At 56.7% G+C, this 20,417-nt stretch overlaps 2 protein-coding genes and 1 long non-coding RNA gene across 5 annotated transcripts in view; 1 reads left to right on the top strand and 2 right to left on the bottom strand.

Moving 5' to 3' along the window:
* The window catches only part of ZNF593 (zinc finger protein 593), a 391,757-nt gene extending 371,987 nt beyond the window's left edge, over window positions 1-19,770 (bottom strand). The window contains exon 1 of the mRNA XM_050793490.1: window positions 19,767-19,770. The gene's annotated coding sequence lies outside the window, so the exon portion shown is untranslated. The remainder of the gene's footprint in view (window positions 1-19,766) is intronic.
* On the top strand, window positions 74-3,252 carry LOC126956896 (uncharacterized). The gene is made up of 2 exons (XR_007726531.1): window positions 74-312; window positions 1,430-3,252. It is a non-coding gene; the product is annotated as an uncharacterized LOC126956896 (long non-coding RNA).
* Window positions 1,744-20,097, bottom strand: SELENON (selenoprotein N). 3 transcript variants are annotated; one of them, XM_050791382.1, is made up of 13 exons: window positions 19,896-20,081; window positions 19,149-19,266; window positions 18,190-18,291; window positions 14,609-14,742; window positions 11,180-11,389; window positions 10,820-10,944; window positions 10,151-10,288; window positions 8,469-8,550; window positions 8,126-8,314; window positions 7,227-7,332; window positions 5,921-6,033; window positions 5,735-5,836; window positions 1,744-4,401 (listed from the first exon to the last, which is right to left on the bottom strand). In XM_050791382.1, exons 1-13 carry the CDS (start codon window positions 20,079-20,081, stop codon window positions 4,231-4,233), a joined length of 1,776 nt encoding a protein of 591 aa, XP_050647339.1. In that variant the 3' UTR covers window positions 1,744-4,230. The 3 variants fall into 3 exon arrangements, with proteins under 3 accessions (XP_050647339.1, XP_050647328.1, XP_050647319.1); XM_050791371.1 differs by lacking the exon at window positions 18,190-18,291 and having other exon boundaries at window positions 19,896-20,097; XM_050791362.1 differs by lacking the exon at window positions 18,190-18,291 and having other exon boundaries at window positions 4,082-4,413; window positions 19,896-20,097.
* Window positions 20,098-20,417: the final 320 nt, after the last annotated feature.

Genomic DNA, 20,417 nt, shown 5'->3' with positions numbered 1-20,417 from the left:
CCGGAAGCGATCCTCCGCAGCTGCGCACCGAGCCGCACCTTCGCGCACCGTCGGGAGGCGGGTCCAGCCGGGTGGCAAGAGGAGGGCGGCCCCCGAGTGGGCGGGGCGCTGGCGGGGGCTCGCTCAGATCCCGCGGAGCACACTCCCCCTCTGTCGAGACTGTGTCCCCGCGGGGTCTGTGTCCCCGGGAGGAGTTGGCTGCGTTTGGAGATCCCTGAGCCTGATATTCGTCGCGTCTCCCTGCTTGTTACTCTCCACGTTTAGCCCCATACGACTTCTGGAAGCCGAGGGATGTGTCGCTCATCCCCTAAAGTATGCTCCTACCCCTAGGGCAAACTTCAGAATCCTCACCCTGGCCCCCTTTGCAGTTCATGGTTCCCAGGCAAGCCCCTCTGCAAAGCCTCTTTCCAGCAAGAATGGGCAGAATGGGCCTTTTTCTCCTCTGACTCCTGCCCTCCAGCACTTTGCAGCTTTCTTCTATTTTAGTCTCTGTCTCTCTGTCTCTGTCTCTCTCTCTCACTCTCTCTCTCTCCTCTCTCTCTCTCTCTCTCTCTCTCTCACACACACACACACGGTATATTCAGTGAGTTTGCTCATTAGATGGGTACTTGATGCACAAGACCCCAGAGGCACTGTGGGAAGAGCCACATTCCTTCCAGGCTCACTAACCCATTCCCTCTTTGTGCTCCAGCCCTCACTGTCCGGGTCTGTGGCATGCAGTTCCTGGGTGACATTTCCTCCTCTGCTTTCAGCACAGCCTCAGGCTGTGCCTGGCTCCCAGGCTGGAGTTCCTTGGTCCCAAAGCCTGCAATCCCCTCTGCCAGAGACAGAGTTGGTTTCATGGGTGACCAGCCCATGCAGTCACAAAGGGCCCCATGCTCAGAACCCTGTACCTGGTTTAGAACCCTGTACCTGGTTTAGTACTCTGCTGTTGCCGTCTTGAAATGATTAATTTTCTAACAGGGGGTCTTGTGTTTTCATTTTGCACTGGGCTCTGCAAAATTATGTAACTGGTCCTGGCAAGAGACCTCAGAGGTCATCCACCCTATCTCCACCATATCTCAAATGCTGAAGACTGACTCCCAGGTCCAGCCCTCTTTCCAGGATGGCACATTGTGTTTTAATCATTACTTTCCCCTCTTGTGCGATGGCGGATCATGCAAGTTCACGCTGGCTGTCTGTCCTGGGTGTAGATGCTGATTTGCTGTCCCACTCAGATCCCCTTGCAGGAAGAATGGAGCCCCCTACCTGGGAATTTCCTTCACCTCCCAAGCCAATGACTGATGCAAGGCCCAAAAGGCCAGTTCAACTCTGTAGTGTGGTTTATGCCTCACAGCTCTTCCACTGTGGGTCAGGCCAAGGCTGGGCTGAGACTGTTCCTGCTCAGCATTTTTCCTTTTCCTCTTCTGCTTCCCTCCTTCTTTTACAGGTTTTTCTGGAAGTACACTCCCCACCCCACCAAAAAAAAAAAAAAAAAAAAAAAATCACTTCATGCCTGTCTCAGGTTCCGCTTCTAAGACAACTTCCAGATCTTTCTCAACAGAGAGCACCAGATTCTCAAAACAGTAAGTCCTACCACTTGTTCTATCACAAACTTATTTTGGGCAAGTCACTCAAGCCCTCGATAGGTAAGATAGTCCCTGAAAGCATTCCAGCCAAGTCCACCCCAGGAGGGAGCCGCCGCATGGAAGGACAGAGCTGAACATGCCACTCAAAGGAAAAGCACTTAGAACCACTCTAGTCAGTCTTCTCTGATTTTATTACAGGGCAGGTTGAGGACAGGGGAGGGAAGTGGCAGAGGAGTGACAGGAGGGCAGCCAGGGGCCCTCTCCTACCCTGAGCCTCAAGGCCTGGTGGGGGACAGGAACTACAGAGGCATCAGATGAGGCCTCAGAAAGCGCAGGCCACCAGCATTTTCCATGGGACCAGGCTGGCTCCATGCGGAACTGACTCTCTCAGAGCAGCGGGAGAAGGGTTCGCGTGGGCTCCCCTGCCCTCCCACCAGTCCCTGACAGGATGGGGGAGGCACAGAGAACATCAGGTGCCCTCCCTCCCCGTAAGGGGCATGGGGGATGGGGGCACTTCCTCTCAGGACACAGGGAGCCTGGCTGAGCTGGCTGGCTCATGCCTGGCCTGGAGGTCAGAGGGGAGTGAGACACTCTGGTTTAAAAGGCCTTCCTTTCCATTTTGGGGAAAACAGGCAGGGAGAGAGGCGATGGTGCTGTGCCAAAAAACACCCCCAAATCCAGACGCAGGCTTTGGAGCCACATGTGGGTTTGAATCTGAACTCTACCTGGCTGAGTGACCCTGGGCAAGTCACTTCACCTCCCTGAGACTCAAGTTTCATCAAGATGGGAACAATGAGCATCTGCCTCACAAGCTTGTCATGAGGATTAAGTGAGAAAGTACATGTAATATTAGCAACGATTGGATAATACAAAATTAAGAACAAGGTTGGGCGTGTGGCTCACGCCTGTAATCCCAGCAATTTGGGAGGCTGAGGCGGGTGGATCACCTGAGTTCAGGAGTTCCAGACCAGCCTGACCAATATGGTGAAACCCCATCTCTACTAAAAATACAAAAATTAGCCGGGTGTGGTGGCATGCACCTGTAATCCCAGCTACTAGGTAGGCTGAGGCAGAATTGCTTGAACCAGGGTTGGGGGGGGGTTGCAGTGAGCCAAGATCACGCTGTAGCACTCCAGCCTGAGTGACAGAGCAAGACTGCATCTCAAAACAATACAAAACAAAACTCAGAACAAGACTGGCTGGGGAAGGCTCAGTGAACACGCCCAAGGCAAGCGGGGGAACTCGGCGAATAGAAGGCCCAGGAGTGGCTGCAGAGATGTCTGCCTTCCTTCCTCCGCTGCCAGGTTTAAGAGTGAGCCCCGGGTGGGGTGAGGGGGTGGGGAGAGAACTGGGGGCTGGGGAGGGGGCAGCCTGACTTCAAGGCCTTAATGAAAGAGTGTAGGTGCGCCTGTGGGCCTGCGTGGAGAGGATGGGACAGTGCTGGGGGGTGGTGGATCCTCTGAGGACTGTTTTTAAAAAGCTGAAGAGGAGAAGGAAGAGAGAACTATTTCTTCCCATAGGTGCAGCTGCAAAGACATCAAGCTGGACCCATCGAGGATTTCGGATTCAGCCATCATGGGGCTGCTGCTGGGGAAGCCACTGCCCCTCCTTTCTCCTCAGCACTGGGGTTATAAAAAAATACCTACAAACCATGAGAAAGTTTGTATAAAAACACTTTTCTGCACATATAAAAAGAAAGACTGGCCGTGGTCAGTGGCTCAGGACGTGGACCAAAGTCCCAAGAGTGGCCAAGGAGAGTCCGTGGTGCCCCAGTGGTAGAAGAGCTAGCCTGGGGCACCCCTGGTTGCCGGACAGCGCCGGCTCTGGAGAAGGCTGTGGTCTTTGGCCGGGCTGTGCTTCTGTGGATGCGAGATCTGAGGGGCAGGAGGGGCGGCAGAAGCGCTGGCTCCCGCAGTCCTGCGGAGACCCTGTGCTAAGGTAGATGGTGGGAGTGCTTTGGCTCTAGGCCTCAGGAACCCCCTTAGTGCGCCCCATTGCTAAAGGCAGAAGCCCCTTCACAGTAAACTTCCCCAGACATCTGGTCAGTGGCGTGGTCAGGGAAGCCGCAGGGGGTCCAGTCTGATTTCTGCTTCAATGGAGGGTTCTGCCCAGAGGCTCCAGAAGACTGGCTCCTGCTGAGACCGACCCCAGCTGGGGACATCAGGCACAGGAGGGCAGCCCAGGGTGTGGCCAGGAACGAAGGCTCTAGATAAACAGGAGAGCCGCCTTGGAAGCCTGGCCCCTCCTGGCTGGGGCTTCTGGATGTTTCCTGTGGGAAGGGCTGAAAGCAAGGAGAGGGTGGTGGCCCTGTCTTCCTAGCCTGCTCCTCCTTCCATTCTTCACCCAACAAGGGCCTAGACTGTGTGGCTCACTGGAAGAGGTCCAGAGAGTTCACCCAGGCCCTGATCTGGGGGTGCCAAGCAGCTTTCCAGAGCCAAATAGGTAGGGAGAGCGGAGAGTGACAGAGCTAGAGGTTCCTCTGCCCAGCCAGCCCAGGCACCCCTTGTCTACCCGCCACCCTCAGTGGAGCTTGTACCCCCCAAGGCAGCCTAGGAGTGGGGTGGGAGTGGGCGGCATCTGCAGTCTGAAACAGGCTGAGGAACACTCTGGCTCTGGGGCGCGGGGGCCTGTGCATCAGATCCCGTCTGGCCCCGCAGGCACTCTAGGGCTGGAGGAGGGGCAGGCCACGCCGGAGTCCCTCCTTCAGGAACTGCATGTAGGTGGCCGTGGATGGGTCTTCAAAGGTGGATGAGAAGCTGAAGAGATGGCTCTCGACTTCCTCGGGCTTCATGGAGGTGATGTCCAAGAAGTAGTTGGCATTGATGTGGTGGACCTGGGAGAAGGGCTGGGTGAGGAGAGTGGGATGGAGGGGGCCCCCAGGCTCCCCGTGCCCTCTGCTCTGTGGGGAGAAGCAGGGACGCTATCAGGCCTTGACTGTCCTTGTCTGAGGTGATGGTGGGCAGGCAGTGCTGCCGTAAGCCCTCGCCAGCACCCGACACCACCTCATCACCCTGTGTCTGACGAGGGGCACCTCCCTGCCTTGCCTACCAGGTGAAAACCAACACTTTCCAACATCACCTCTTCACTAGCCCTCTGCCTCCGCCCCCCGAAATGACCTCTCTCCTCTGTTCCTGTGGCCCCGGACTCCATCCTGAACTCCGTGCTCACTTCTCTCACTGGGGCCTCACGCACCACGGGCCTCTCCTTTGGCTTCTCGCTCCGGACAGTGAGCTCTTTCAGCACAGGGCCATGTCTTTATCTTTGTGCCTGGCACAGAGTAGGTGCCCAGCAGATGAACAGACGAATGAATCAGCATTCAACCAACATTCATATGAGTGGGAAGCCTGGTTCTCCCAAGCAGTTCCCCGACACCATCTCATCACCCTGTGCCTGGAACAGCCGATGCCTTCTGCCTGGTGCCCCTTCCTTTGCACCGAGCCCTCACTGGACACCTCGCCCGTGCCAGCCCCTGCTCCTGACCTGCTCCCGTCCTAAGATCCTGAGGAAGCTGACCTCCTCCTATGGCCCTGGGTCCCACACTAACCATGCCTTGGGACTTAAAGGATAAGGGGTCGCTTTGATCAGAAGAGCTGGAGATCTGAGGCTCGAGGGCAGGCCTTGGTTCAAAGCCAGCTGCACTTAATTAACTGCAACATTTGTCCAGTCTCTGAAGTTTTCTAGGCCTCTTTCCTTGTTTATAAAATGGGCATTCATGATTATCCGTCTCCCAAAGCTGCTGTGAGGCCCCCGTGAGAAGACTTGCTGAGTGCTAAGGGCCCTTAGGGAGAGGTGGGGTCTTGAACCTTGGCTCAGGGCCCTCTCCTGGTCTTCTCTGTCACAAGGTCCGGCTACTCCCTCTCCTTCCATCCCAGGACTGGCTGCCATGGTCCAAGGCAAGCCTTCCCTTCCAGGCCGTGTTTCTAGCCAGGTGCTGACTCTGCCTCCGGACTATGCTCGCTGCTGTACAGCCCCCGATGACCAACACCTGCATCACGATTCCTGTTTCTACATGGGGACAACTGAGGCTTAGACTGGGTAAGAGACCAGCTTGAGGCTTTGCAGCCAGGAAGTGGCAGGGCCAGACCCGAAACCTGATGAAGCCTGCACATCCAGGCCCCCTGCTGGTTGCTCCCTGGGCCCCGTGGGGTCTGGGTGAGGGTGCCTACCACGGTGCCATTGGGCAGGCAGATCATCATCTCCACCGGGAAGCTGTACTTCTCCAGGTGCAGGCCAGCCAGCTTCTGATGGGACGGGTTCTCCTGGTTGTTCTGTGGGGACAGTTGCATACTCCTGATGCCGTGGCCCCCACCACTGTTCGGGAGGCTCCTGTTCCTGCCCACCTGCCGGCTCACCTGCAGCTCCTCCAGCTCCTTCACCAGGGACCAGGTGCTGATGAAGCTCTCGTTGAGCAGGGTGAGGATGGGCGAACTTTCCAGGACAGTCTCCCGGAGAGTCCGCCCTGAACCTGTGCAGGAAGAGGAAAAAGCTGGAAGACAGAAGTGTGAGGCACCCCCACATCTTGCTGGGGTGCAATTTTGCTTTGGGGAGACCTTACGGGCTGCAGAAGTCTCTGCACCCAGGTGAAATAACAGATTCAAAGAGCCTGAGGCAGAGTAGGTACTGAATAAATGGTAGTTGGAATTAACATCCATAATACACCCGCATCCTGGGCTGAGATTAGGGTTAGGGGTTCTACCTGGCCCCGGGGACTTGCAGACAGTGACAGCTTCTTAAATCCAGTGAACTTTCTGTGTCCCAGGGCCTTTGCACAGGCTGTTCCTCTACCTGGAACACTCCATCTGGTCATGTGACAAACTCCTACTCATCCTTCATAGTCTCAGCGTAAATATCACTGTCTTCACAAAGCCTTCCTTGACCCCCCGTTATACACTCTGGTGCCACTCTGGACTGTCCCCTGTAGAACACTCACCGTGCTTGTACTGACTCATTCGGTGTCTGCCTTTGCACTGTCTCCCCCTTTGAGGGCAGGGACCCTTTCTGACTTCCTCACTGTGGGATGCCAGCACCCAGTCCACTGCTACACTGATGGCTGACAGGGTGAGGGCGGGGCACTGTTTCATTCATCTTTGTGCCCATCCAAAGAACTTTGCATCTAGGTCTCTGGTGAATTTTCTGAATAAATTAACGCAAGACCAGCCTCTGGCCTGATTTTCCCTCTTACATGTATATAAGTGTATATACACTTAGACTTCACAGTGTATGCAGCACTTTCACCCCCATGTCCACAGCTCTGAGAGGTAAGTGTATTATCCCTTCTTACTATTGAGAAAACTGAGGCTCGGGGAGGGGAAGACACTTGGTCAAGGTTACCGAGCTGACAATGGCTGAGTTTGAACCCAGCCTGCCAGGGCCCTTTCTTCAGCATCTGGTAGCTCCCACTGGGCTCAGCACAGAAACTCCCAGGCCCTCACCCCACGCCCCTACCCTGGGCAGTCCCCCACCCCACACCCCTACCCTGGGCAGTCCCCCACCCCACACCCCTACCCTGGGCAGTCCCCCACCCCACACCCCTACCCTGGGCAGTCCCCGGGGCCCTCATGACTCAACAGGAGAGTCCCATTGGTTTCAGAGTCTCCGGTACCCAACAAGGTGTAGACTTTCCCCCCTGCTCCCCTTAGATTCAGCCGGGCCCCTCACCTCAGCAGGACTGGTCGTCCAGGGCCCCCCACAGCAGGATCGAGTGCACCAGCTTGTTCTCAGCCTTGGCTCGGTCGAAGGCCTCAGTGAACGGCAAGTAGGAGACCTGGGGCCACGCCGAGACAGAGAGAAGCCATCATCAAAGCGGCCAGGGTCCCACTCGGGCTGTGAGTCTGTAGTGTGTGCAAGTATGTGTGTGTGTATACATGTGAGTTTGTGTGTAGGCATATCTGTGTGTGTACATGTTTGTGTATATGTACATTTGTATGTATATGTATATGTTTGTGTATGTTTGTATATATGTGTGTATATGTGTGTGTGTATATATGTTAGTGTGTTTGTATGTGTGTGTGAAGGGGGTGCTGCTGAGCCAGGGGATGGATGTCTCCTCCAAGTTCTATTTATTATTATTATTTTCATTTATTTTTTCTTTGAGATGGAGTCTCACTCTGTTGCCCAGGCTGTAGTGCAGTGGCGCAATTATAGCTCATTGCAGCCTTGAACTCCTGGGCTCAAGCAGTCCTCCTGCCTCGGCCTCCCGAAAGGTTTAGTACTACAGGTGCGTGCTAACACCACCCCTAGGTAATTAAAAAAATTTTTTGTAGATATGGGGTCTTGCTATGTTGCCCAGACTGCTCTTGAACTCCTGGCCACAAGTGATTCTCCACCTCAGCCTCCCAAAGTTTTGGATTATAGGCATGAGCCATTGCACCTGGTCTCTTCCTCTAACTTCCAAATGGCAGCAGGGAAGCCCCACTGGCACACGCTGGGCACAACAGTGAGACAGCCTCAGTAGCAAGCCCTGAACACACACCAGCACCTGTGCCCAGCTGCTGCTCCACAGCTCCCAGCCTCTGCCCGTGCAGCCTGACCCTGGCCTTCACCCTGCCCAGCCTCACCTTCTTGAAGGGGTACATGGCCACCTCCAGGCGCCGGGCAGCCTCCTCCCAGCTCAGCTCCTGCTGCCACTTGATCTCCTCAAACACAAACTGCAGGGACTCCCCCGAGGGCAGGTGGCTGTCGATCACGCTGCCATCCTCATCCAGGATCACCGAGGGCACTGAGGGGCCCATGGCCTCCAGCTCCATCTGGGCCAGAGGTCAGTGGTGGGGGGAAGGCTCAGAGATGGGCAAGAATCCTCAGGGGCTCCCTGAGAGACCCTCCAAGATGCTCCACTCATTGCAGAGGAAGGGCGGGGCCCTGCAGCGAGCCCACCTGGATGGGAGCCTACTGTGGGCTCACCTGGGGTATGTAGCCGATGTCCACCTCCATGTTGCTGCTTTCACTGGCCCCATAAAGCCACTCCATGTCCACATTCAGAGACCTGGGGATGGCCAGGGCAGAGTGACACCATCATCAAAGGCCATTATCTGTGTCACACTTTATCTCACATAATACCTGCAACTGTCTCCATTTTCCAGATGAGGACACAGGCTTCTCAAGGTGAACACCTGCTCTCAGAGCCACTGGGATTCTGGCTGCAGAGTCCTGGCCCTCTCTCCACCAGGCTGCCCCTTCCTAAGGCACTGGAGCCACTTCACTGTCCGCCGGCCCTGCCCCTCACAATCCACAAAGGGCCTGCACAGCCATGGCCCATGTATTCTCCAGGACCCTTCGAGGCAGAGAGATGGCCAGTGCCTCACGGTGGGTCACAGGGTGGGGCAGGAATGAAAGTGAGCACCGTGGTCCCTGCACAGGCCTCTGGTGGGCAGCAGGAAATCTGAGCCGAGCAGTGCAATCTGCAGGTCCGCCGCACGGGGGAGCCCCAGCACTGACAAACCACCACCTCCGCAGCAGGTGGTGCAGAGGGCAGAGCTAGGTACCCCCCGGGGGTCAGCAGTCCCTGATGCCTGGTCCTCAGACATGAGCCCAGGAGCAGCTGGTCCTGGAGCTGGTCACTGCCTCTCTCCTTCTGTCCCATACAGTCCAGGCCCCCTCCTCAATAACCCCGGGTTGGAGGCAGGTGTGCACAGCCCGAGGGCTGGTACTTTGACTGGGAAGCCCCTGCTCTGCCCACCCTGGGGAGGGAGGGAAGCCATCCCCACTCCTAGGGGCAATTTTCTCCTCCCATGTCATCCCAACCATCCTCTCACGCCTGCCCTGTGGGTGAAATAGGCCAGGAGTCAGTCTCCCATCTGGCAGATGAGGAAACAGGCTTACAGAGGGCCAGGGCCTTGCCCACAGCCACACGGCCAGTGGGTGCCACAGTTGAGACGTAACTGCAGACCTCCTGGCTCCCAGCCAGGCCTTATCCCTGTAGAGCGGTCACTCAGGCCCACTAGGTGGCCACTTGCTATCAGTTAGGAATCTGGACAGACTTGAAGCCAGGGCCTCCTGGGTCCTCTACTCTGCTGACAGGTGGCCAGCCCTGAGGAGGTGAGGCAGGCGGGTAGCTGGTGCAGCACTGTCCCGGAAGCCTCTCTGGGGCTCTGCAGCAGTGGAGGGCCTGCCCTCAGCTTTTGCATGTGCTGTTCCTCTGCCTAGCGAAACCCTCAGAGCCCCTTGCCTCCACTGAGATGACCCTCTTCTTCTGAGAAGCCTTCCTGGACCCCACAGCTGGGTCCCTGCCTAGCTGCCGGCCTTCCCCTTGGTGGCACGCACAGGCTGCGATTACAGCTCTGACTAGGGCCTGTCAGCAGTGTGAGGGCGGGGAGGCCCAGCTTCAGGAAGAGTCTATGGGCTGCTGCACTGGGTCCCAGGCACAGAGGTGGAGGGCCAGGCCACGGGGTGCCTGGGAAGAGCTGGTGGGTGATCAGCTCATCCTCTTGCCTGCCTCATGCCGCCTCCTCCACGCCAGCCCCACGAGATGGGCTCTGGGGAGCAAAGGAAGGGGCAGAGGCAGAAGCGGCCCCTAGGCTCCTGGAGCTGGGGAGCAGGACAAGCTGTAGGAGGGAGCCAAGGCTGGGCCGAGGTCAAGCTCCCACCTGTGGTTGGGCACGAAGAGCCGGAAGTCGCGCACGTGGGTGGCGTCTTTGGAGAGGATGATGTGGCCGGTGAACTGACCCGGGGAGAACCAGAAGGGGAAGTCAGGCGGCTCGCTGAGCTGGAACTCGGCGTGGATCCTGTGTGAAGGGAATCTCCTGCACCAGAGCTGCCCACCTTCTCCCCAGGAGCCCGGGAAGCCTTGCAGACTCATCAGGGAGAGGAGGCTGAGTGTGTGGCTGGAGGTGGATGGGCCAGGGGGCAGCAGCGAGGCCCTCCAAATGCTGCTTGTCCTTCGAGGCCCAGGTCACATGTCCCTCCTCCAGAAGCCCTGCCTGGACCCCCTCCCTGAGCCCCCACAGCTTCTGGAGGGCATGTGTGACTGGATGTCCTTCCCACTTCTGTGTGGATGGCACAGCCATGGCTACTAGCCCCGTGCCAAGCAAGTTCCACAGCTTTTTCTTTCGGAACCCTTACATGCCCTACGAGGAAGTCATCAGCACCCCGATCCACAGGTGAGAACACTGAGGCTCAGAGAGCCAAAGCTGCTTCCCCGAGATGGCAGGGGGAGGAGAGACAGAGTTGGGGGGCTCAAGCCAGGCCCTCCCCTCTGGGCGCTAAACCGGCTGTGCCTCCCGGAAGCTCCAGGCTGGCCTGTGTGGCCCACTCACCGGAACATCACGGTGTAGTAGAAGTCACTGATGGCAGTCAGGCAGGCCACGGCCCCCTGAGGGGCAAAGCGGGTCTTCACAAAGGGCCGAGGGTGGAACATGCTCAGGAGCCGGTGGATGATGACCTGGGGGCGGTGGGAGGCATGTGTTGGCTTGCTGGGTCCCGCTGAGCCTGGATCCACTGGGGTGGGGGTCAGCCCAGACCCAAAGGCCCAGGGTCCCCATGGGGAGGAGGCAGGTCCAGAGGGAGGCAGGAGAGCAGGTGGGGCAGGCCTGGCACTGGGGTCCAGGCGCAAACAGAGGGGTGGCCACTCCTGGGCTGGGGCAGAGGGCCTCAGGTCGCACCCCGGCTGTCCTCACCTCCTTGCCCTTGGGCGGCGGCGGATAGAAGCGGTTGTTGGATAGGTAGCCAGTGAACACGCTCAGCTCACTGGGGATGATCCACCAGGGCTCGCCCAGCTCCTGGCCTGGCGGGGGAAGGAAGGGCTGGAAGTGGCGGGCGGAAAACACTGCACTTGGCGAGGCTGCGGCCGTCCAGTTTCGGAGGCCGGACAGGGCGAGGCGGGAAACCTGGGGCAGGGGAAAGCGAAGCTCCAGATATCTAAGAACCATGACTCCGGGGCCTCGTGTCCCACATGGGTGGAGGTCTCCCTCAAGCCCTGAGCCAGCCCACACCAAGGGAGCAGATGGATCCCAGGCAGTTTCCTGCCCCAGTGATGGCCACAAGCTTAGCAATATCCCACCAGAGAGAGGCTCCTCTCCCCGCTCCAGTGCCTCTGTAGCTCACCCAGGCGCAGCCCAGGCCAGAGCTGCTCGCTCAAAGGCAGGGTTGGAATGGGGGTGGTGGGGCTCCGTGCCTCACACCATCCCGCCTCCCTCCTATGCATAAGCCCATGGGCCAGCCTTGGGAGCCACCACCCTGCCTGGCTTCCCCGGCCTTCCAGCAGCCCTGCTCTCCCTCCCCAGTCTCCGCTCCAAGTCTCCTCCCAGGGACTAATGTCCCACTGGCCAGCTCAGGATTTCGGTTTGGAGCTAAGTCCGATGAGGGTGGTGGCCAATCATGTTTGAGGTGAGATCTCTAGGGTCAAGAGCAGGATGAGACCACAGGGAGTGGGAAGGAAGGCCTCCCCCAGAAGGGCCCTGCCTTAAGTACAGACTGCCCCACCTTGGGCAAAAGGCCTTCCCTAAGCCCGAGTCCTCATCAGTGACCTGCCTCGCCTCTGACAAGCTGATGGCTTGAAGAGGACGCTCAGAGACCACAGAGCTGTCTACACATCAACCAGCATTTGAGGAACAGCAGGTTCCCTCTCCTGTCCCCACCTCCCTGGCAGCAGGAGCTCAGGCTTGGTGGGAGGTGGGAGGAAAGCAGTGCAGGGAGCTCCCGTGGAGAGAGATTGAACAGGCAGTTCTCAAGGCAGAGCTGGCTATGCGGGGCCAGGCCGAGCCCGCCCTGCTGGGTCCTGCTTGTAGGCTGGCCACCCCCTGCAGGGGACCTGCCAGAGATGGGTGCTGGGCTCGGTGGGGCTCTGCTCGGGGGCCAGGGCTGGGGGTGCTGTTCCTGCCTCACCCCAGTTCTTGCTGTCTGTGGGGACTCATCTGCTCAGATCAGCCCATCACTGCCAAACCCGTAGAGATGGGTTCCCCACCTCCTTCTGTGGAAGGTCAAGCCGTTTCGACCACTTCCTGGACTCCTGCCTATCTGCTGCACTCTCTCTCCTTGGCTGAGAAGAACACGTTTATTCATTTGTTCATTCCACAAAATGTTTTCTGCACCTAATGTATAGGAAGTTTCTCTCGGAGTACACCGTGCAGCCTGTCTTCTTGGAACTTATAGTGGGAGATGGCAAGTAAACAGGAACCAAAATGGGCAGTGCCCTTCCCTGTGAGCTCCTCCTTGGAATTCCCGTCCCTGCCTGAACCTCCAGCGATGAGGTTAAGAAAGCGGCTCCCAGCAGGGCGCGGTGGCTCACGCCTATAATCCCAGCACTTTGGGAGGCCGAGGTGGGAGGATCAATCAGGAGATCGAGACCATCCTGGCCAACATGGTGAAATCCCGTCTCTACTAAAAATACAAAGAAATTAGCCAGGCGTGGTGGCGGACACCTGTAGTCCCAGCTACTTGGGAGGCTGAGGCAGAATTGCTTGAACCCGGGAGGTGGAGCTTGCAGTAAGCTGAGATCGTGCCACTGCACTCTAGCCTGGGCGACAGAGTGACACTCCGTCTCCAAAAAAAAAAAGAAAGGAAGAAAGGGGCTCCCCAGCACTGCTTGCCTGGGCTGGGCCAGGTGGCAATTCCGCCACAGGCACCAGCCTCACGGTCATTCCCGAGTTTCTTTTGCCATGTGGCCGCCAGGCTCTAGAGTTGAGCACTGCCAAGGGGCTGCTGCTGGGCGGCGGACATCCAACATCCCCTGGGGAACTCAACTTCAACATGTGCAGACTGACCTCATTCTCTGCCCCCTTCTCCCTCCCCCGCTACAGTTCCCATCTGGGCGAGCAGCCCACCATGCCCCTGGTCACCGGCCAGAAGCTTGAGTCATCCAACTCCTGCCCACCCATTGTCCATGAGGAGCTGCTCCCTGCCCTTTCTTCCTTCCCCAGCATCCTCCAGGCTGCCCTTACTCTCCATCTCCTCTCCCTCGCCCGTCCAGAACTGGTCTTCTTGCCTCCATTTCTCCCCATTCTTCCCATGCCCCATCCCTGGCCTGGAAAGCCCAGGTCTCATGAGGAGGTTGTCTTATTTAAAATCTGCTTGGTGTTCAGCCGCCACAGAATGAAGGCCAAAGGCAGGCAACAAGGCCCTTAGTGGGGTCTGGCACCTTCTCTCCTGGCCACACTGACCAGGATGCCCCTGCGTGGGTCCTGCATTCCTCCTGGGCCCAGCCACACCAGCCGCCTGGCCTCGGTGACCAGCCTGGCACTCCTGCCTTCAGGACTCTGTTCGTACTGAAGGGGCGTTGGCTGAGATGAAAAGGCTGGGTCGGTGTGGGCTGGGCACAGAGAGGCAGTGTTCCTGGCACGGGGAACCGCGTGTGAGAAGGCTCCTAGTTGGAAGAAAGCCTGGGGATTTAGAAGGAAGGAAGTCTGGTGTGGTTGGAACAGAGGAAGCCCACAGAGGGCAGGGGAGTGGGAGACAGTGCAAAAGGGCAGGCAGGGGCTGAGGCAGCTCCATCCTGCAATGCGCTCAGGACCCTGTCCAAAGGGCCTCGGGCTGGGGAGGGGCTGGCAAGGAGAACATCTATCCACCTCCTACCTCCACCTTCTCAGGTGCCCTCCCCACCCCATAGCCCTCTGCTGGGGACCAAACCTCAGGTCTAGATCATCAGAGTTCAACAGAGTACCTATCAGGAGGCAGGCATCAGGCTATACCCTAGGGGGAAGAGATGGATGTGCGGGAAGTAATCACCATAGTATGTGGGACAGCTGCACTAACAGGGTCTCTACTGCACTGCTGCTTCCTCCGAGACCCCCCACCTGCGCTCAGTCACCCTGCTGAGCCCTCCTCACCCTCTTCCTGCAGTCTACCAGATGTCACTTCCTCTAGGAAGTCATCCCAGATTCCCCCATCTGGGGTGAAGACTAATGCTTCTCTCTCCTGCTCCCCCAGCAGGCTATATGCCTGGACAGCAGGGACAACATCACAGCCACATGGACCTCCAGGGCCTGGCATGGGGCCTGGCTCCAGTGGGCACACAGAGGGCAGAGGAAAGAAAGATGAATGGAGCAGAAACTCATCCTCAGGAGACGGATGCACACAGATGATCCCACTGCCTGTGGTCCCCTACTCACCCCTAGGAAGCCATCTTTGCTTTTGGTCATGGTCTCCGGGAGCAGAGGCTGGAATCGGGCTTCTATGGTGAGTGTCTCCTCGCTAGGGTCAGGGGGCAACTCCTCCTCCTCGTAGCTGGCCGCAGGAGTTGACCCTATGAGACACAGATCATCGGAGGAGTACTGCCCTTACGCTGCAGAGCTCAATTCTCCCTGGTCATCCACACTAGCTGGTGATTAACTCAGCCAGGCACGGGGTGGGGGTAGCTGGGGTGTTAACAGTTAACAATCACCAGAGTAACGACCAGTGTATCACATTTTAGTTTCAGGATAGCCCAGGGAGGCAGATAATGACATTACCAACTCCATTTGACAAATAAGAAAGTGAAGGTTCAGAGAGGTAAAGTCACTTCCCCAGGTTACATAGCTAGATGGTGGAGGAATCGAGATTGAAACCCAGGCTTGTTTTACTTGAAACCCATGACCAACCATGACCCTTTTCTGGGTCTTCTGGGACTGAGAGGAACTCAGTCAAGGGAACCAGAGTAATGAATGAAGCAAGAAACAGAAACAGGCTCTTTGGTGTCATAGGGAGAGCACTGGTTTGGGAGTGAGGAGACCCACTTTCCCCTACTGTTTTGGAAGGAAGGGGAACTGCCCCGGCTGCAGGAGGGGCTGGACTGGCAGTGGCTAGATTTTATTTCTTGGATCTTTTCCGGCTCAGAGATCTGGCAAGTCTGTAACCTTCCCAGTGTGGAAGGATTCATTTTGAAGGGCTAAGGGAGAAATGACGCCTATTTCAAAAGGGGTGAGTAATAGTCACCGGTAACAAAATGAAGCCGGTGGGGGTTGGGGGTGGGTCTTGTCCTGTCTGCCCTCTCAGGGCAGGGTAGTGGTACAGAGATGATGCCTGGCATTTGCTGACTGAATGGCTAGCAGGCTGAACGATGCATTAAAGCCGTTCTCAACCAGAAGTCCTCAAAATCACCCAGGATGCCTTTAAACTACAGATGCTCACAACCCACCTCAGACCTACTGAATCAGAATCTGCAGGGGTGGGAGTCTGGAAACTGCCCTTTTAACAAGCGCTCCCTGCTGCTCCTGATGCAAATCCCTATTCTGAAGCATCACTTATTTCTATATTTGTAAGTCAATGCAATAAAACTTTCCAAAACGCAATCTAGAAACCCAAGAAGAAAGGAGCAACAGGAATATGCAGGGTTATTAGTCGGCCTTGCTTATTCAATTATTTTACTGATATCACAGATAAATATTAATAATAATGATTCCCAAGGCAGCTCATGCCTGTAATCCCAGCACTTTGGGAAGCCGAAGCTGGCGGATCACCTGAGGTTAGGAGTTCAAGACCAGTTCATGACCAACATGATGAAACCCCATCCCAGGCCGGGCGCAGTGGCTCACGCCTGTAATCCCAGCACTTTGGGTGGCCGAGGCGGGTGGATCACGAGGTCAGGAGATCAAGACCATCCTGGCTAACATGGTGAAACCCCGTCTCTACTAAAAATCCAAAACCTAGCCGGGCGTGGTGGCGGGCGCCTGTAGTCCCAGCTACTCGGAGGCTGAGGTGGGAGAATGGTGTGAACCCGGGAGGCGGAGCTTGCAGTGAGCCAAGATCGTGCCACTGCACTCCAGCTTGGGCGACACAGCGAGACTCCATCTCAAAAAAAAAAAAAAAAGAAACCCCATCTCTACTAAAAATACCAAAATTAGCTGGGCATGGTGGTGCACACCTGTCATCCCAGCTTACTCTGGGGGCTGAGACAGGAGAATCGCTTGAACCCAGGAGGCAGAGGTTGCAGTGAGAGTGAGCCGAGCACTCCAGCCTGGGAGACAGAATAAGACTCCGTCTCAGAAAAAAAACAAAAAACAAAAACAACACAATAATAATAATGATTCCCCCACCACCTAGCTGTATGATCTGGGGAAGGGACTTCACCTCTCTGAGCCTTTACTTTCTCATTTGTCAAATGGAGTTGGTAATAATGTTATTAATTATAATAATAATACTCAGCATTTTACAGCCCTTTGGCTTTTTAATGAAAACTTTTATTTCCTGACTTAAGAGTAACATTTGCCCATTATAGGCAATTTGTAAAAATTTTAAGGGATAAGGCAGAAAATTAAACACACTCATAACTCTACCAAATAGAACTAGTTGGCTCCATTTCCTGCTTGGATTTGATTTCCCCCCTTTGATTTCTCAAAACTTGGTCCGTTTTTGCATTCACAGCCTAGAGGTAATGGGGGGAATTCTTTCACCCTGCTGGAGAAAAAGATTTCTGTGCAAAAAATTAAAAGTGCGCCTCAAGCCCAGCAAGCTTTGCTAACATGTCATTATGAGAGAACTCTCACTCTGGCCACATAAAAGGACAAAGAGGTGGCTGTGCAAATGCTCAGAAGTGTATGCAAAATAAGAGGTACAGGCAAGGCCACAAGGAGACGACCTGCTTATCTGCCCATCTGCTTTCATGACAGAACTGCCTGCCACCGAGACATCGATACACATCCACTCCAGCTCATTAGCATTTTCCATCCAACCTTTCTCCTCTAGCAGCGATCACAGGTCACCGGGCCAGCACGGAGCCAACCTACCCAATACACCCCTGAAAAACAGCAGGCCCGTGACAGTGCTTTGGAGCTTATGCACCCGAAACAGCCAGCATGTCTCTTTTGCCTTTCCCATCGATGACTGATTTACACCAGGCAATCTGGGTAACAAGTAGGTGCCGAAGATCCTAAGTTCAAGAAATGTCACAAGAAGTTGGAATGGACACAGAGGTTGAGGTGATGGTGGGGGCAGCGAGAAAAGCATTTTATAATTCATTAGAATGTTTCAGCCCCTCATCTTTTTTTTTTTTTTGAGACGTAGTCTCGCTCTGTCACCCAGGCTGGAGTGCAGTGGCGCGATCTTGGCTCACTGCAAGCTCCGCCTCCTGGGTTCATGCCATTCTCCTGCCTCAGCCTTCAGCCCCTCATCTTTAACCAAATAAATAAATAAATAATCACTGACTGCACTAGGCAAAAATGATAGCAAGAATGGAATAGGAGACCGGACACAGTGGCTCATGCCTATAATCCCAGCACTTTGGGAGGCTGAGACAGGCAGATCACTTGAGGTCAGGAGTTCGAGACTAGCCTGGCTAACATGGCAAAACCCCATCTCTACTGAAAATACAAAATTAGCCCGGTGTGGTGGTAGGCGCCTGTAATCCCAGCTCCTGGGGCGGCTGAGGCAGGAGAATTGCTTGAACCAGGGAGGCAGAGGTTGCAGTGAGCTGAGATCGCGCCACTGCACTCCAGCCTGGGAGACACAGCAAGACTCCAGCTCAACAACAACAACAAAAAGAATGGAATAGGAATCTGAAAACACCTAAGCAGAGTTTCAGATTTAGTAATAATAGTTACAGCTCCTGGCTGGGCGCGGTGGTTCACACCTGTAATTCCAGCACTTTAGGAGGCCAAGGTAGAAGGATCATTTGAGCCCAGGAGTTTGAGACCAGCCTAGGCAACGTAGTGAGACTATATCTCTACAAAAATAGAAAAATCAGCTGAGCATGACAGCACATGCCTGTGTCCGTTACTCAGGAGACTGAGGCAGGAGGATCAACTGAGCCAGGGAAGTTGAGGCTGCACTGAGCCGTGATTGCACCACTGCACTCCAGTCTGGGTGATAGAACAAGACCCTGTCTTAAAAAAAAAAAAAAAAAAAAAAGTTGTAGCTGTCGTCTATTGGAAATCTGCATATTCGTCACTGTGCATTTCTTTTCTCTACTCCTGAAACCTGTGAGCTGGTACAGGACCCTGGAGCCAGATGGCCCCAGTTCTAGCCCTGGCTCCCCACCTTTCTAGCTTGGGAAACTGGGGAGCCTGCCTGTGTCTTAGTCTCTCAAACTATTAAACATGGGGATCATGACAGTGTCCATCTCCCAGGGCTACGGTGAGGTGTAAAGAGAGAACCCACATGAAGCACTTAAATGCCTGGCACGGAGGAGGTGGCCAAGGAATGTTTTTTTTGTTTTTTTGGTTTTGCTTTGTTTGTTTTGAGACAGGGTCTCACTCTGTCACCCAAGCTGGAGTGTAGTGGTGTGATGTCAACTCACTGCAACCTCTGCCTCATGGCCTCAAGTGATCCTCCCACCTCAGCCTCCCAAGTAGCTGGGACTACAGGCATGCGCCACCACACCCGGCTAATTTCTGTATTTTTGTAGGGATGGGGTTTTGCCATGTTGGCCAGGCTGGTCTTGAACTCCTGGGCTCAAGCAATCCTTCTGTCTCCCAAAGTGTTGGGATTATAGGTGTAAGCCACCTCGCAGACCAAAGAATGTTAACTGGTATTATTGTTCACAAGTCTGAGAAAAACAGGCTCAGGGGTTGCCGGAGCAGCTAGTCCAAGCCTCCACCTACAAAGTGTCAGAGCTGTGAGGAGTCCAGGGCCTCTGAGACCCCAGGGGCTTCCCTCCACTCCAGACAGCCCCTCCTGCTCAGTGAAGACACTGTGGCCAAGGCGCCCTCCTCCCCAGCCGCCAGCCTCTCCTGGTACCTGTTAGCTTCTCAGCAATGGGTTTGAACTCCTCAGGGCTGATGTACATATCCCCGTCAGTGTCCAAGGAGGAAAAGAGAAAAAGGCCATCTGTCCCCAGGGTCTTCAGCGCTGATTCCTGCTTGGGAGGAGAGACTGGGCTGGGCACCAGTTGGTGGCCTTGTCTCCTGGTCCCCAACAAGCAGTTGCTTCCGGATGGTGGGAGCCCCTCCTCCCACCATCTTCCTGAGTCCTCCCAGGGCCTCCCGGTCCATCTGTGCAAATGTCGCCTCTGAACTGCCCCCAGAGCCTCCAGTCCCTCCTGGTCCCTGCTTATCCACTGTTTGGTCCGACTGCCCCTCCCAATTTGTCCCCAGCCCGCCTTAGGCCTGGTCCTGGCTGCTTGGCCCTGTTCCTCCTGCACCTTCTGTCCTCTCCTGTGTCCCCTCCTCACTGTCCCAGGGCTCCCCAGTGCCCCTTGCAGACTCTGTGGGTCCCAGCTTCACTGTGTCCAGGTCACCCCTCTGGACAGACCCCTCCAGTCTGTCCCAGCTCTACAGTGACCTCCGTTCGCCTCCTCCCCATCAGTCCGGCCCCAGGCTCCCCCACCCGCCTCCCGTGTCCCCTCCTTCTCGTGCTCCCCCCATCCGGTCCCCCTCCGCCCCCCGCCTCCCCCGACTCGTCCCTGCCCATGTTCCCCCTGCTGCCGAGGCTCGGCCCTTCAGTCCCCGCTCCCGCGCCCCCGCCCCGGCCTGCTCGGGCCCGGACCTGCCGCGCGGCCGCCTGGGCCTCGGCGTGGCGGGCGCAGACTCGGACGGCGGCGGCGGCGGCGGCGGCGGCCAGCAGGGCTCCGAGCAGCGCCAGGGAGCGGGCGCGGCGGCGCGGTGGCGCGGGAGGCTGCGCGGCGGGGCCGGGGCTGGGGGACCCGGGTTGGCCCGGCCGGGCCCGGCCCATGGCTGCGGCTGGCGGCAGCTGCGGGCGGCCCCCGACGCGAAGGAGCGGGGCGGGGCCGGGGGCGGGGCGGCCGGGGCGGGGCGGGGCGGTGGCAGGGACCGTGCGGGGGTCGCTGGGTCCCGGCTTCGCGGTACGGTCCGCACCCAGGGCGGGGTTGGCTACACCGGAGCGCCCAGAGGGGCTGAGCGCGTCTATGCGGTAGGGTCTGTAGTCGCGACCACCCCAGCCTCCCCAGGCCGCTTCCTGCCTCTCCGCGCCCCTTCCTATGCTTCCGTTCCCAAAGCTAAGCCAGGCCTCTGCGGCCCACTTGCCTGGCCCAACCCGGAGAGCGATTGC

This window comes from Macaca thibetana, chromosome 1, assembly GCF_024542745.1.
Source record: "Macaca thibetana thibetana isolate TM-01 chromosome 1, ASM2454274v1, whole genome shotgun sequence".
Taxonomy (NCBI): Eukaryota; Metazoa; Chordata; class Mammalia; order Primates; family Cercopithecidae; genus Macaca; species Macaca thibetana.
Note: the sequence above shows the minus strand (reverse complement) of the source record. Positions and strands in the feature narration are given on the sequence as shown.